The following is a 17,178-nucleotide window of genomic DNA, read 5'->3' on the forward strand; positions in this document are numbered from 1 at the left end:
GTCCCCAAGGTTTTCCTTGCAGGTGGGCCTGGCACAGCCGAGCAGGTAATGAGCACATAAACACTAGTTAAGGCCTGTGATTTGGTCTGATGGCACTCACACAGCACAGTGAAAATGGGTATTTTACCAGCAGAAGTATTTACCAGCAGAAGATGGATATTTTGCCATCTGTCTTGCTCTAAAGCAGAGCAGAGCCTCTGATGGGTAAGTGATAGCTGTCAATTAGGTCTGTTAAACATGGGCTAGGAGAGCCTGTGTGCATCCCGCGAGGCCAGATTTTAAATCCTAGGGTGCCAGGGTTTATACTAGAAACAGCCTCCAGTGGACCATCTCATGTTCTTAGGATCAGGAAAGAATACACCTCAACAAAAGAGATTTTTATTTCCCTATTGTCCAATCAGTTGTCTAGGGGTCTGCCAGATCTAGCCCGGGGTCTGCTTTTGTAACACCCATGAGCTCAGAATGGTGTTTGCATATTTAAAGCATTGCTAAAGGAAAAGAAAACTAGGCAAAGGGAAAAAAAAAAAAAGAGGAAAAGGTTGCTGATACCTGGTCTAGAAAGTTTGAAATATCTCAGATTTGTGAAGGTGAAATATTGGCTTTTTCAGTGAGTCTGATTTGTGGCAGACGCTCTCTGCCTGTTTGAACAAAGCTCTGTGGGTTTTATTTAGGATAAATTGAATTGCATTTCAGTATTTAACTGTGACCTGTTATCTCCACATGGGGTTATTCCAACTTTGTTCAGGGAACACTATTTGTTGTTCCAAAAGTAGCTCCTATGTTTGTCACCTCCCTCTGAAGGCCCCACCTGTCACTTCCTCACCACAGCTCCCTTGCTTGAAGGTTCTTCTACCCTCTCCCCGGGCCTAAAAGGGGCTGGCAGAGGCCAGCCCAGGAAGGGCTGCGGATGTATTTTGCACGTTATTCTGCACATGCGGGGTCTAGGCGAGGATTTTCAGCTGGGGAGCCTGTGATCAAAAGCCAGTTAAATATATGTGGTGCAGGAGTATGAGCCCTGGGAAGCGGGTATCTGTGGGGACTGCGGTACATTCATGGAGCCTCCTGCAAGAAGTGGGGCCCAGACTGGACTCTACAGGACACGTATGATTGCGGGAGGGCATAAGCAAAGGTCCAGAGGTATAAGGGGATGTCTCATGGAGTTGACCTGCCTTGGGTTGGAGCTTTTCTAGTAGTGTGAGATGAGCTTGGATCCTCAGTGTGGTCAATTTATGTGCATTTAAGGTGTATGGGATTCCAAACCCTGCAACCAGTGAGGAGTCATTGTCACTTATTTTAGGGTTAGTGCGCGCGCGCACACACACACACACACACACACACACACGCTGCACGTTGGGGGCAGGAGGGTAGTCAAATGGCAGTCACAAAATTGTCTACTATTTGTTACCCCCTATCTCGGTGTTGGGCCCTGGGTTGAGTGCATTACACAGACCTTCTCACTGAATCCTCAAAACTCTGTGGACAAAGGCATTATTATTCCCTGTTTGCAAACAAGGACATTTGCATTTACAGAGGCTACAATAAATTGTCCGTGGTTCTGAAGTTAATAATGGGCAGAGCCTTGCTGGCTTGATTTAAGAGCCCAGGCTCTCACCTTCTGCCATCCTGAAACAGGCTCAGCCTAAAACATTTTAACAAAACAGAAGAGGGAAGAATGAAAAGCAACTGAAATCCTGCCTTCCAGGAATGACATTTTGGGTGACAATCTTTCTAGACATCTTTCTATATACACAGTGATATGTATGTATTTTGCATAACCCATGCCCAGATTGCCTAAATCCTGTGCCTGCAAATTTTACATAAATGGCACCGTACTATATAGCCTAGTATTTTTTTCCCACCTAAAAGTAATTTTCTAGTTTTAGTAAGTGTGTGTTTAGTATTTCATGTTATGACTGCACCCACGTTCATATAACCAGTACCCTATAGGTCATTTCAGTTTCTTTTCTTTTTTTTTTTTTTAATTTATTTACTTACTAGAGAGAGAGAGAGAGAGCGAGCATGTGTGAGAGTGGTGGGGGAGGGGTGTGTGTATGGGCGAGGGGCAGAGGGAGATGTAGAGAGAGTCTCAAACAGATTCCCTGTTCAGTGCGGAGCCCAACTTGGGGCTCCATCTCATGAACCTGAGATCGTGACCTGAGCTGAAACCAAGTCAGGCACTCAACCACCTGAGCCATTCAGGTGCCCGATCATTTCAGTTTCTTGTGCAAGGAAAGAATTTGAGAGCTTTTAAAAAATTTTTTTTAATTTTTAATCTTGAATCTTGAATCTTGGATCTTTAATCTTTTAATTTTGAATCTTGTGCTTTCTCGCTCTCTTTGCAGCATGCCCTTGACGCTGACAACGCAGGAGTAAGTCCAATAGGAAACTCTTCCAACAACAGCAGTCACTGGGACCTTGGAAGTGCCTTTTTCTTTGCTGGGACTGTCATCACCACCATAGGTATCCCTTTGTTGGCTAACATCTTTTTGTCTGGGGGCCAGCCTGAGAAATGGCACTTGGTCAATGTTTGGTCCTAGAACCCTGGCAACTTGAGGGTCACAGGAGGCTCATGAAACACTGTCGGAGAAATGCAGGGGTTGTAGTGGCTTTCTATAAAAGTCAAACCAGACTAAGAATTACATTTTTTAAAATGAGAGCTAGAGAGCCTTTAGTTTGACTGGACCTGATGAAATGGTCAGAGTGGAAAATCAAAATATGGACTGGTCAGTGGAGCTCAAATTCCTTGAAAAAATGTGTCCTTTTTACTAAGGCTGCCTATGGAAGAACTCCAACGTTCTACAAAGTTTAATGAAATACAGCTGTCTCTGCCCCTCTGCCCGTCCTCACCTCCCCTGTGGCAATGCTCTCATCTCTTTTGGTTGATTATTTTCATATTCATCTCCTTGTCTTTAACTACCATGCTTGTATTGCCACTTCCTGAATTTTCAGTGTTAGAGGTTGTTTCTTGACCTCCAGCTATAGGAGGGGAGAAATTACTGTGGTCCCCTCATCGATGCTTTTGCTTTTTGAAGTTTCATTTGCCCTGGGTCACCTGTGTTTCAGAAGTGGATGATTTTCCTTCTGATGCTGCATCAGTAGGTCTGTAGCGACCTCACATCATGTCACAATGCCCGTGTCATTCAGCTCACTTGATCTCATCACGTGGGCATTTTATCATCTCATAGCGTCATAAGAAGAGGAAGGGAGAATACATACTATACGATATTTTGAGAGACCACATTCACAGAACTTTTATGAGAGTCTATTGTTAAAATTATTCTATTTTATTATTAGCTATTGTTGTTAGTCTCTTCCTGTGCCTAATATATAAATTAAATTTTATCATAGGGATGTATGTATAGGAAAAACATATTATATATGTCCATGGTTTCAGGCTCCACTGGGGGTCTTCGGACATATCCCCCTGCAGATAAGGGGGGGTGACTCTTTCTCCTTCCCTGTCCCACTGTAGAAGGATTCTCTTCCTGTCCTTCTATCTTCCCAATATAGTTTAATTAAATCAGCTGTGAGCATTTGCATGATTTTGACTAGGTAAATGCTCTTTATAACTCATCTGGAGGTGATCTACACTTACCTCTTTCTTGCATGGATTTTTGTCTTACTATATCTGTGTGTGTGTGTGTTTTTTTTTCTGATTCTTGTGGAGTTTTATGATTTTGTATGAGGGTTAACTTTATAATCATACAGAACAGGGTTTCTCTTCTTTAAGCAGTATTTGTTAGTTCCCCATCCTAGGCGATGATGTCTTCTTCTTCTCTGCACACAATTTTAGTTGACAGTATCCTTTTAATGTTTACTTTTAAGTTATTAAATATGTTTATGGTTCTCTTCAATAATTTGCTCAATTCAAATGGTGACTCTTGGCTCTCAGTTATTATGTATAATGCAGTCAGTGAACTTACTCAGCATCTTAACTTCTTTTACTCTTGGGCTGCTGATTATTACTCACTGACTATCATTCTATAACGTCAGGGTATATGATTTACATTCTGTTCCGTTACCCTGATACTCACACTTATTTTCAAGTCACAGTTACGCATATGTTTTGTCAATGTTCCTCTCTAGTCCTTACGTGGCTTTCCCCATCATCACTTGCTCAGCTGAAACTCATTTTCAAACAGTTGCATTAAGAATGACTCATGGAAGCAATATTCCCCGACATATTTTGCTTTGCTCAAAATGGCAGCCTTACCCTCCTTGGGCAGTATGGCTGGAAATGAAATTCTTGGCTCACATTTTCTTTTTTGTGGATCTTTTGGGTGATAACCCACTCTTTTCTGATATCTGTGCTGCTGTGGAGACACCTGATGCCAGCCCAATTTTTCCCCCTTTTATAAGTGATTTGACCCTTGGCTACTCAAAAGGTTATTTATCTTCCATCTGATGATTCTAATTAGGTTTTGTCCCTTTTATTTTGGCAAAATGTTCTTTTAAGTTCTCTATTTTTAAAAATTTGAATTCAATTAAGTAACATATAGTGTATTATTAGTTTCAGAGGTAAAGGTCAGTGACTCATCAGCCTTATATCAGTGTTCACTATATCCTGTGCTCTCCTTAACGTCCATCACCCAGTTATCCCATCCCCCCATCTTCCTCCCCTTCAGGAAAGTGGTCTTGATTGTCATCCTTAAACATGTTCTCTGCCATGTGGTTTCAGTTCTTTTCTTTGGGCATTCTGATTATACGTATATTGTCACTTCTTTGCTTGTCTTCTGTGTCTGTCCTACTCCTCTTTAACTCATGAAATGTGGTTTCTGTTTTGTTCGCTTTATCTTCTCTATTCCTTTCCTGTTTTTGCACAGTGTCTATTTTGCCACATGTTCCTTCCAATTTTATTTTCCTTTTTGTGATCATTAGGACTTTTTCCCCTTCCTGTTTCTTTCCTGAATTCCATTAGCTCACATTCCATTTTCCCTTGTTATCTTTCTGATTCTTTCCTGATTTCTTGCTTTTCTGCTTTGTGGTTTTTCTTGTGGGTGATTACTTCATAGTTGGTCACACTTTTTGTCTGGTTGGGTCTGTATTTTTCTGCTGAGTGTCTTTCATCCATTGGTAAGTTTTTTGCTCTTTCCACATTAAAAATGAAAAGCAATAAAAGTCTTATATTTATGCTGGGCAGATTTTCCTTTTAAATACTTGATGCCCGGTAAACTGGATATTCCTAATCCAGCTATCTGCTACGTGATTCTGGGCTGGGAGGGAGGAGAGCCAGGAGAGGTATGGTAACCTTCCAGGTAGCGCATCCCTAACTCTTCTCTTTTTTGCTGCCAAAGAGAGAGAGGGTTTCCTGCAAAAGTGATCCATCTATGTTATTCTCTGTTTAGTCCTAATTTTTTTGGAACCAGATCAAGTTCAAGGGGGCTTCTGCTGCTCTCTCTCTTCACCCTGTTTTCTACACTTGGTGCAAACAAGGATCACTCTTTTGAAGTTCAGAATGAGACCCTCTCCTTCATATTGGATTTTTGCTGGCACTTTGAGGGGTTTTCCACCGATGGGTTCTCTCTTCCTTCTCTGTGCTTCTTCTCTTTATTTTTTCCCCATGTGGCATCAGTCCAACTCTTTTGGTAATCCTTACACATATGGGGGAAGCCATAGATAAAATTCCTCTCCCAGTTTTGTTGAAAATGAGAGTTTTCTGTCCCTCTACAAAAGTGTCATCACACTGCAATAAAAGTCCTAATTAAGAGACACATAGCGGGGCGCCTGGGTGGCTCAGTGGGTTAAGCCGCTGCCTTTGGCTCAGGTCATGATCTCAGGGTCCTGGGATCGAGCCCCGCATCGGGCTCTCTGCTCAGCAGGGAGCCTGCTTCCTCCTCTCTCTCTGCCTGCCTCTTTGCCTGCTTGTGATCTCTGTCTGTCAAGTAAATAAATAAATAAAAATCTTAAAAAAAAAAACAAAAGAGACACATAGCATTGATCGTTGGGAGGATCTTGTCATTAACACCCTTTATGCTCTCTGGGAGGCCCTCCCTCATCTGTTGCTCTCTACAACAGGTTCTTCCCGCTCCCTTACCCTTTATGACCACTTCTTATGTGGGTGTTGGATAGGGTGCCATCCTTTTGGGATGTACATCTTCGATAATCAACTTCCTAACTGGTGCAAGTTTCAGAGGCTAAGGATTGTTTTAGAGGTACAAGCCTCTTTTATTGTTTTTAGACCTAGCCTTTAGGACCTGTGTTCTTTCTACATTGGTGCATTCAAGAAAGTTATATGCAATAAGAAAATTTGGGTTGAAAGAGAAATGGCATTTCTTTTTAGAAAGTCTTTTAATTTAATTATATGACATGCCATGCTCACACTTGCAAATATACAAATATACTAAGATTGAGTATTATAAATTTTGGAGGTTTGCATTACACTAGTAGGTTTGGGGCCCAGGAGCCTTTTTTTTTTTTTTTTTTAAAGATTTTATTTATTTGTCAGAGAGAGAGGAGAGCGAGCGAGCATAGGCAGACAGAATGGCAGGCAGAGGCAGAGGGAGAAGCAGGCTCCCTGCCAAGCAAGGAGCCCGATGTGGGACTCGATCCCAGGACGCTGGGATCATGACCTGAGCCGAAGGCAGCCACTTAACCAACTGAGCCACCCAGGCGTCCCGCCCAGGAGCCTTTTGACACTTCAGACCAGACTGTATCGTTTTGTTTTTTTCTATTATTTCTTTTTAAAGATTTTTATTTATTTATTTGACAGACAGAGATCACAAGTAGGCAGAGAGAGAGGAAGGGAAGCAGGCTTCCCGCTGAGCAGAGAGCCCAATGCAGGGCTCCATCCCAGGACCCTGGGATCATGACCTGAGCTGAAGGCAGAGGCTTTAACCCACTGAGCCACCCAGGTGCCCCCAGACTGGATCATTTTAGTCCACAATATTATAGCTCCTAGTGAAGGAAGCAGGGTGGCCTGGCACCATTTGGTATAAGGGTAAAACGTGCTATAAAACTCAATGACACCCAAGAGCATCACTGTACTGGATCAGAAAAGACCAGTGTCAGATTAAATTGTGTTCATGAGCCTGGTTTTACTAAGATGGGGATATGTGCCATACATTTTAGGAGGATTTATAGTAAAATAATTAAAGCTGAGGAAGTCTGGGCCAGTTCAAGAGGTACATTTTGGGAAATGCGATCCAGTATCCAGTGTTGGATCTATGAGACATTAGTGTGTATTAAAGAAGACAGAAAGGAAAATCCTAATTTTCTTGCTTTATAAAATGGTTAAATCAGTGGTCTGTAGGATGCACTGAAAAACACTATAGCTATGCTGGAATGCTCACTGATGGTATTTATTGTGTCAACTTGTTAGGGTCCCAGGGGCTTGGTTTATTAAACAACAGTGTTTATTGACCACATGACCTCATGTTATGGGGAATGCTGGTTCCATCTGCCTAAAGAGAAACATTTGATATGTAACATTTGCTGCCCTTTGTAGTGTATGTACCCTGGAATCTTTGAGCAAATCACTTGTAGTCCTTGGCTTCTGCTTCCTGGTGTCCATTCACTTATACACTCTTGTCTCCTGATCACCAGTTCCTAAGTGGCCTTGTTCTACACTATGGGTAAAAGTGCTATTTTCTCTCTCACTCTCTCTTTCTCTTCATTGAAAAACAAAGCACTGTAAGTTGAAAATCATTTAGCTGGCTTAATTTTAACTCTAGAGTGGTGGATCTTTGCAAAATCACACAGTTAGAGAATTCTAAATAAAACCTGAGCACAATGATAGTAAGAATAATTATTTGGTGGTAAATTCACTCATCACATATGGTCGCAAGGCTTATAGGAAAGCTCAGAGCCCGTGAATTCTTCTAGGTCTTGAGAAATTTTCCACTCTTCAGGGGTTGTGCGTTGGAGTCGCTGGAGCTGAGAAGCTGTCTTTTCATTATTTGTGAAGTATCCAAACATCAACCTGCTTACTTGAGTTCATATAATTTGTGACACAATCCTCTAAACATTTTCCCATATTACTAAGAGTCTTTGAAAAACGTAATTTTTATTGGGTTCTGTTGGATATACTACCCACACCATAATCACATACTTCTATTTTGTGAGAGTGTAACATCACAGTGAAAATTTTGTGTGTCAAGTGTGGTCTTCATCTCTGGTTGTTTCCTTGTGAGGATCCCCAAGGAACTGCGGTGTCAAAGGGCATGGACTTTTTAAAGATTTGCCAAATTGCTTTTCAGAAAGACTCTCATGAGCCACATGAGGTTATGCACTTGCCAGATATAAGAAAAATGTGTTCATTATTTAGAATGTGTATAGAGAGGTCTTAGGAATAACAGTTTTTTCTGAAAAGCAGCAATACGACTCAGTATCAGATGTCTCTTTTATCTGAAGGTATCAAAGTACTTCTTTTCAAACAAAGTTTTCTTACATTCACATATACAAGAAGGCTTACAAATGTGTAGCAAAAAGGAATATATTCAGGCACTTCTCCAAACTAGGAGGAATGCCAGAGGAAGATGAAACTCTGTCCAGTCTTTGTGGAGGGTGCCCTGTCCCCTGTCCCCTCTCTCAGTAACTAATTCTGATGTGGGAAAGTCCCACCTGCTCTTGACTGTTGACTCTGCTGGTGGGTTCCCACCAACTAGGGTTTCTAAGCCAGAGGAATGACGCTCACTCCTTTGTTCAGGTGCTTCCCCACAAGCCACTATACATAAGGGCAGCAAATGATGCTTTCTTATCAACAGCTATGGGATGCTAGTAGATTTCAGTCTTTGAGACATTTTTGGATTGAATCACCTGACTCTACTGAAATCAGAGAGAGCACCTGCTCAGGTCCCAGATAGTAGCTAGTAACTGTCACTTGCCCAGACTTAATTAAGAGTTGTACCTGCCGGGGCACCTGGGTGGCTTAGTGGGTTAAGTTTCTGCCTTCAGCTCAGGTCATGATCTCAGGGTCCTGGGATTGAGCCCTGCATCAGGCTCTCTGCTCAGCAGGGAGACTGCTTCCCCCTCTCTCTCTGCCTGCCTCTCTGCTTACTTGTGCTCTCTCTCTCTGTCAAATAAATAAGTAAAATATTTAGAAAAAAGATTAAAAAAAAAGTTGTACCTGCCAAAGTACCTGAGTAGCTATTTCTACTTACCCAGCACCTGAACTGGGGGCTCACCTGTGGCTTTGGAAAGAGCCGTCATTGGGACTAACATTTCCTGAGTGCTCATAGGTGCCAGGCACTGGGATCCACGTAAGTATCTCACTTAGTATCGCATTCAGCATATCCATTAGGTACTGTTATTAGCTCAGATGACTGATGAGAAAACAGAGGCTCCAAGATGTCAAGTAACTTGGCCATTATCTCATGGTTAGTAAGCAGGTGAGCCCAGCTACATTCAGTAGGATGAGCTACAAAATTCATAGGGCCCAGTGTAAAATGAAAATGTGGTCCCTTGTTAAAAAATGATTAAGAAGATCAAAATGGCAACAGCAGATCAATAAACCAAGCATGGGGCCCTTCTTAGTGTCGATGCACAGATTTCACCCCCAGAGAGCCGGGTTAGCACCTCTAGACATTCTGGTTCTAGAATGAACACTCTTCACCAAATAACAGGGTTGAATGGCACATGGTTTGGCAAAGGTCTGACTTTGGCATATAAATAGCAACTGAAGTGTTACACAAGAGTGACTCAGGCAGCCTTCTTTAAACACCAGCTTCCTCTTCAAAAAGGGCCAGAAGTTGTTCTCTGGCTAGAGGTAAACAGAGCCAAGGCCTGCCTTGGTCCTTCTCATTCATAACAGACGGTCCTTGCTGGGTTGGTTCTCTTCTACCAAAAGTCACTGTTTGGACTTCTTTTGCTTTCCTTAAAGCCAGTTCTAATGTTCTGGGCTAGTTCTCTCTGACCAGCTGCCTCTCTTGCCTCCATGTCATCCCATCTCATTTCCCAGATGTTGCTGCCCCTAGCTGTGCCGAGAGATTCCCACACCCCAAATGCAGCAGTGGTCCATCCAACTCACTGAGCCAGCCCCATTGGCGGTATAGACATTCTGTCCCTTGTCCTGGCACTGTGGGAGAACGGTGCGGTTTCTGGAGGGAAAACAGGAACCAACCATCTGTTTTCTCCTGGGGCTTAGTTTTCCCGGAAACATATTGCTCAGAAGTGATTTCTTCCTACAGAAAACCCCGGGCAAGATGATCATGGTTAATACTTACTGAGTGCTTACTTTGTGTCATGATTTACATGTATTTAATCTCCACAAGTAACTTATACTTCACATGTAACCCATTTCATCTTTTTTTAAAAAAAGATTTATTTTTTTTATAGGGGGAGGGGTAGAGAGAGAAAGAGAGAGAATCCCAAGCAGACTCCCTGCTGAGTGCAGAGCCTGCCATCGGGTTTGATCCTGTGACCCTGAGATCATGACCTGAGCTGAAACCAAGAGTCGGTGCCTAACTGACTGAGCCGCCCAGGTGCCCCTCTTTTCATCTTTAATAGCTGTGCTGTCAATAGCCCCATGTCAGAGGAGGAAAGTGAGGCAGAAAGGTTAAGGAAATCCTTAAGATCCGAGAATCAGGAAGTGGGAGTGTCAGAACAGGAAGCTCTCCAGGCTCCAGTCTCCAGTCTATATAACCGTCACCCCTCTTTCAAGGTTCTGCCAAGGATCCTGGGTGGAGGAGCAGAGCAGTCTTACAGGCTCAGTAAAGTAGAGCCAAATATCCAGGAATGTGGCCTTCCCATTGTCTCAGAGCAAAGCCCCAAAGTGTTAAAAGTCTGGAACAACAGGGTTGAGGGTTCCCCTGGGACAGCTTTCCCATATAGTTCCTCAGAGACAAGACACACACACACACACACACACACACACGTACACACACATACACACACACAATGCACAAACACAGTGTTACTTAAGAATGGCAATTACCTTATGCCCAGTATGAAGTGATGGCCTTGAATATATTTAAAGACTTATTTGAGTATTAGCGGATTTTACTTAGTGGTGTCCTTACCCAAGATCTTTGTTATAACTTTAACATAGTGTTGTAGTCTGTGAAACACTGAGTAAATAAGGAGTCAATTGTAGTAATAATACTATGAGTAATACTACTACTTTGCATTCATATGGTACTTTACAGCTCACTGATTTTTCCACATGATCCTCAAACCCCTCTGACATCGGGGTTTGTGGAGGTTGGGAGACTCTGGGGACAACCGGGTGCAGTGAGGTAGAATTGGATCCGGACCCTCTGTCTTCTTTCTCCTTTGTCATGCTCCTTGGACGCTACCAGCAAGTTCCCTGAACACAGTCCTGACCCAGGCAGGGGGGCAGGTCCTCACCAAAAGCTGGGAGAAGTGTGCGTGCTTCTTGTCGTGCTTAACGAGATGCCTATTCAGCAGGCTTGAAGCTTCAGTTTGTTTGCCTGTGCTGTGTCTACACATGTTTCCTTCTGAGATATTGAGAGGGAAGAAAACCTACCTTCCCTGACAGCGATCAGGCGGCTCGGAGACAGTCAAGCAAGAGTCAGAGATGTTTCCGCAGGTCCCCATCGACCTGTGTGAAGGGAAGCTGTGTAGGCACATTTATTCCCTGGGCAACACTTAGAAAAATGGTTTTGTCCAAGTTCCTGAAAGCACCTGAAAAAAGTTCCAAGAGCCTCTTTTGCACAATTAAATGAAAACGGTGCTGAGTAAAAGGAACGCAAGAGGAGGAAGGCTTGCCTGAACACTCATCTGAGAAATGGAAACTGTAATTTAGATAATTTCATCATAAAAGGTTTGAATGATTCTGACAAGAAAATTGAAAAGGAAAATAGCCAGGTGACTCACCACCCAAAAGCAGACGGCAGCAGCGAGTTCCCGAGGCTTGTAGGAGATGCAGGACGGGCAGCATCAACATTGACCTTGGCCAATGTGCCGCAAGCCTAACATGCTCGCGACCATGAACCCAGTAACTCACCTATCGCATGGATTTGGAAACGGGCCCCACTTGAGTTACCCTAATAGGGGAGAACTGTTGGGTGACTCTCCAGATGGTAGTTAGCATAATACTGCAATATTCATCGGCAATATTCATTGGCATGAAACTGAATATCGAGAAATTTAGATTCTCATCTCTCTATAACTCATGCCAATACCATAGCCTTTTCCCCTCAGTACTACTTCCCTTAGCCCCATTCACACAGAGGAAGCCCTGTGCTCACTATACAGAATTTACTTAAATAATTGCAGAATTCTTAAGAATGGAGATGTTGGTGTTTTCAAGCAGTATTTGAAATACATATTATAGACATGGCTATAAAAAGATTCTTTTAGGGGCGCCTGGGTGGCTCAGTGGGTTAAAGCCTCTGCCTTCGGCTCAGGTCATGATCCCAGGGTCCTGGGATCGAGCCCCGCTGAGCAGAGAGCCTGCTTTCTCCTCTCTCTCTGCCTGCTTCTCTGTGATCTCCGTCTGTCAAATAAATAAATAAAATCTTCAAAAAAAAAAAAAAAAAGAAAAAGATTCTTTTATATTCAAACATCCATTCCACAAATAAACATGTCTTTAGCGCCTGATAGCCCCTGAAGAAAGAAGCACATTGGAGGAGAGGCAGGACCCAGACATGATGCAGAGTTCCCAGTCAAGGAAAAAAGAGTCAAGTAGAGCTAAACATCACCATCAGTGCGGGAAGATGCACGGTCTTCCTTCGCTGCTCTGCTGTTTTCAGGCTTCTCAGGATGGGGCTATATGATCCCTGGGTCCTTTCTGCATTTGTGCTAGACCACATACCCTGCCTAATTCAGAGCACCCATCAGCCTAGAGAGCCCAATGTGGAAGACAGCCAGTCTGTCAAGTGGAGGGGAGGCTCGTGGGAAGAGACTAAAGGAGAAGTTCTTTTCCAATCTAGAAAGGGCAACGGTGAGCCCTCCTTGGACTTTCACATCTCCCTGAACACATATGTCCAAGATATTTGGTGTTTCTGAAATGGAAGATACTGGTTTTCACCAGCAGTGAAATTCTAGGTGACTGTGAATTTCCTAAAATGTAATCTAATTAAACACATTAAGATCCAGGAAGGCTGGATCTCCTTAAAACTCTTTCCAGGGAGAGAAGGAAGAGAAGTAAAGGAACAATGTTATGAATGTTAGATTTTTTTTTAAATTGGTTTATTTATTTGACAGAGAGAGACACAGCGAGGGAGGGAACACAAGCAGGGGGAGTGGGAGAGGGAGAAGCAGGCTTCCCGCTGAGCAGGGAGCCTGATGCAGGGCTCGATGCTAGGACCCTGGGATCATGACCTGAGCTGAAGGCAGACATTTAACCGACTGAGCCATCCAGGCATCCCCTGAATGTTAGATTTTTGATGATGCTCCTCTCCCTGAAGCTTGTGCAGTGGGATTGCATAGAATCCCTTTAAGAAATCTGTGGATTCTTTGATTCAGCTCTTTCATTTCTTGGCCACCTCACCACTCTCTCTCTCTCTTTACTGTTTCTCACCAGGGTATGGGAATATTGCTCCAAGCACTGAAGGAGGCAAAATCTTTTGTATTTTATATGCCATCTTTGGAATTCCACTCTTTGGTTTCTTATTGGCTGGAATTGGAGACCAACTTGGAACCATCTTTGGGAAGAGCATTGCAAGAGTGGAGAAGGTCTTTCGAGTGAGTACCGCGTCTATTTAAACCCTCACCTCTGCAATCCAACTGGCTTTTTAGCCTGATGGAATCTAAAACGAATGACTAGGATGTTATCATATCATTGTCACCTTTCTTTAAAATAATTTTTTATTTTTTTATTAACATAGAATGTGTTATTAGCCCCAGGGGTACAGGTCTGTGAATCACCAGGTTTACACACTTCCTAGCACATACCCTCCCCAATGTCCATAACCTCACCACCCTCTCCCTCCCCCCTCCCCCCACCAACCCTCAGTTTGTTTTGTGAGATTAAGAGTCTCTTATGGTTTGTCTCCCTCCCGATCCCATCTTGTTTCATTTATTCTTTTCATTGTCACTTTTAATGGAAGAGTTTTATGTCGTAATCATATTTTCTGTTTTGGCCAATGGTAGTCACAAGTACTGTGCCCAAACTCCCTTCTCTTTAGCAGTTTCCTTCTTTACAGTGGTATTTCTGGAATCACAACACAAGAGGGTTAAGTATAGGTGATCCCAAATGAGGTTTTCTGAAGATGGGAGGCATACTCAGTGCCATCTTAAAGAGGGAAGATAGGTTGCTAAGTGTATTGGCAATAAAGTAAAGAAGTAAATCCATTTGTTTTGTTATTGGAAACTCTTCACTCCTTTTTATTTCTAGGTCTGGTATCTTTAGGCTGATCCTGGCTTCTAAGACCTCTTCCAGAAGCCTGCCTTTTCCAGATACTGCCGTCATGCTTTGTATCTGTCTCTTCATGGCCCCACCCTCTCTGTCCTCTCACTTCTGAGTGTTCTCTCAGCAGTAGCATGTACTAACTTATACTAAAGTGTTGATGATTGCCATTATCTTAGTGGGTTTTTTCTTCCTGGGAATATTTACCTTTAAACAAAGGACAAAAACTCAACTCAAGGAATTTATTTACTAAAGATGGCATTCCTGGCCTCAGTGATGTGTTTGTGGAGAAGATGCCATTGGCTTGGGCTTCTCAATGCCTTTTAACTAACACTTATCCATATGATCTCAGAGGAAACTTGTTTGGCTCAGGTGTAACATCATTTCTGCTCTCTTTTTCGTTACTGACCTAGTTCTTGAGTCTTTCAAACCTTCTTCAGGGAGTTGTTTCTGATGATGACTTAATATTTAAAAGTGACTATTTGAGACCTTTTCGGAATCTAGCAATGATGGGTAAAGATAGATCAGTGGTGAGCTCTAACGCCGCACTTGTTTTTCTCTCAGAGACAAGAACACAACTTCTCTTCAGAAAAAGACAGGGGCGCTCCCCAGGTGAGTGGTTTCAGGTTTGAGAGAGTGGAGGAATGAATGGGGCAGGAGAACTAGCTTAGCGCTATCTTTAATGAGCTCAGTGATCCTGGGTGAGCGACCTCAGTTTACTCATCGGTGAGAAAGAGGAGGATAGAATTTGAATCTACTTTAGAAGGTTTTGGTGATGATTGTGTGGAATGATGTATGGAAGAGAGCTTGCGAGGGGCCAGACATAAAGAGTTCAGATCTGCTGTGTATCTGTGTCCCGAAAGAAGCCCTTATTAGCAGCCTAGCCACCCATTTGATTTCCTCTGAGGAGCTTAGCGGTGCGTGGATATTCCTGGAATGTCCCACAACCTTTGCTCCCAGGTGCTGGCTGGCCAACTGGCTCATTAGAGCATAGGCTTGGGCTCAGTGGTCACCATGGAAACAGTCAAGGCTCAGCTTTTCTGCTTCTCAGATGTTCAGGTCTCCCTAAACCAGACATGGCAAGTCTCCATCTCCAAACCCATCTCCAGGAGCTGTTTTGAGCTTCTCGGAGGTGCCCTGTTAGCCAGGGCCTCATAGCCCTCCAAGTTAGACAGGAGTCTGGTGGATAGAACACTCAGAACAAGATTCAAATGGAGAAACGACTGACCCGGCATTTTTATTTTTATGTAGCTTCTCTAGATCTAAGTTTCCTTATTTGTAGAAAGAAAGGATTGCACTAAAAGCTTTTGAAATTCCCCATTTAGAAAAAAAAATTAGTTACTATATTCTAAATGAAGGAAGAGATTGCCATCATTGTGACCACATCTGCTACTGAATTTGGGGCCTAGTTTCCCCTAATGAATTTCAAACTACAAGTAGAGAGTATAAGTCTCCTTCCCTTAAAGCTGCCTCTCAGATGGGTAGTTCGAAGGACTCTGGGACAGAGCCTTAAAAACCCTGCATTTCGTTTTTATGCTGATGGCACTCAGTTCCTTGCAGTGCCATCAAAGACTGGGAGTCTTTTAGGAAGGAAACCGCAGTGTGTTATGGAATTGGCAGACTGAGCTGTATGCATTTGCAGAACATCGGAGGAGGGTGCTGTTGGAAGGGGTGACTGAGTTCCAGGAGGAGGAGAAGCGTGCTTCCTGAATACACAAACAACCCATCTGCACTTCGCTGGCTGCCTGTAGTTTTGGTGGAAAATCTCAAAGCGCTTTGCCATTCATTTAAATGACATCTCAAAGGCCAGCTACTCTTAGATGATTACTTGAAAACTGAAAATTTAAAAAATTTTATAAACTTCGTTGAAGTTGGAGGTTGTGGATTTTTAGTTCCTGTGGGGAAGATACATTTCCCCCCTCCCATCCATTTAAGGATTAAGTCTTTTTCTTCATCTGCTGTGTTTTTTCTCAGCTATAGGGAAGAGACGATTTTTAGTGGAGTAAAGATAAAATATAAAATAAGCCTTCTGGGTGCCTGTGTTCTGAGGTGACATGATTTGGGTCCTTCTCCCTTATCCCAGGTCTGAGCCTCATTTTAAAGAGTTGCTGGAGGTTAATGTATTGTTTAGGAATGCTTTTGGCTGCAGAGTAATACAATACCCTCCTACTGGGGTTTATATCAGATGAATAAATAAAACCTTTTTTCCCCTTCTTTTTTTTTTCTTCTGAAATCAGAAATAATTGAAAAATGGGGGAGTCAGATGAAGTTTAAGAAGTCAGCTTTATTGCTGATAAGCTGATCGGAGGATATAGCTTTTTTTTTTTAAGATTTTATTTATTCATTTAAGAGAGAAGGAGAACATAAGTGGAAGTACAGTGAGAGAGGGAGAAGCGGACTCCCTGCTGAGCAAGGAGCCCGACATGGGGCTCCATCCCAGGACCTGGGGATCACGACCTGAGCCCAAGGCAGACCCTGAACAGACTGAGCTACCAGCTGTCCTATAGCTTTGGTTTTGATGCCAAAAAGACTTATTAACCACTTCACCCTGAATCAGAAGGACTGCCCTGCTGTATTAGTTTTCTCTGGATGTGTAACAGATTATCACAATTGCAGAAGCTTTAAACAACACCCATTTATCGTAACACAGTGCTGTAGGTCAGAAGTCCAGGCGGGCTTGGCTGGGTGCTAGGCTCAGCAGAGCATGGGGCTGAAATGAAGGTGTCGGCTGGGTTGGGCTCTGGATCTGGGGAAGAATCTGCTTCCACTCTCATTCAGATTTTGGCAAAAATCAGTTGCCAATGGTCGTGGGACTGAGATTCCTGTGTCCTTGCTGGCTGTCAGGTGGAGGCCACCCATTCTCAGCTTCTAGGAGATATCTGAATTCCTTGACACATGGCCCCTCCATCTTTAAAGCGAACATGGGATTC

At 43.1% G+C, this 17,178-nt stretch overlaps 1 protein-coding gene across 4 annotated transcripts in view; it reads left to right on the plus strand.

The window, feature by feature from the left end:
* KCNK10 (potassium two pore domain channel subfamily K member 10) overlaps window positions 1–17,178 on the plus strand; it is a 129,046-nt gene that overhangs the window by 77,094 nt on the left and 34,774 nt on the right. For all 4 annotated transcript variants that reach the window (XM_047738867.1, XM_047738866.1, XM_047738870.1 and 1 more), the window contains exons 3-4: window positions 2,343–2,460; window positions 13,424–13,584. In XM_047738867.1, the coding sequence (XP_047594823.1) occupies window positions 2,343–2,460; window positions 13,424–13,584 (279 nt within the window). The remainder of the gene's footprint in view (window positions 1–2,342; window positions 2,461–13,423; window positions 13,585–17,178) is intronic.

The sequence above is a fragment of the Lutra lutra genome, chromosome 7, assembly GCF_902655055.1.
Source record: "Lutra lutra chromosome 7, mLutLut1.2, whole genome shotgun sequence".
Taxonomy (NCBI): Eukaryota; Metazoa; Chordata; class Mammalia; order Carnivora; family Mustelidae; genus Lutra; species Lutra lutra.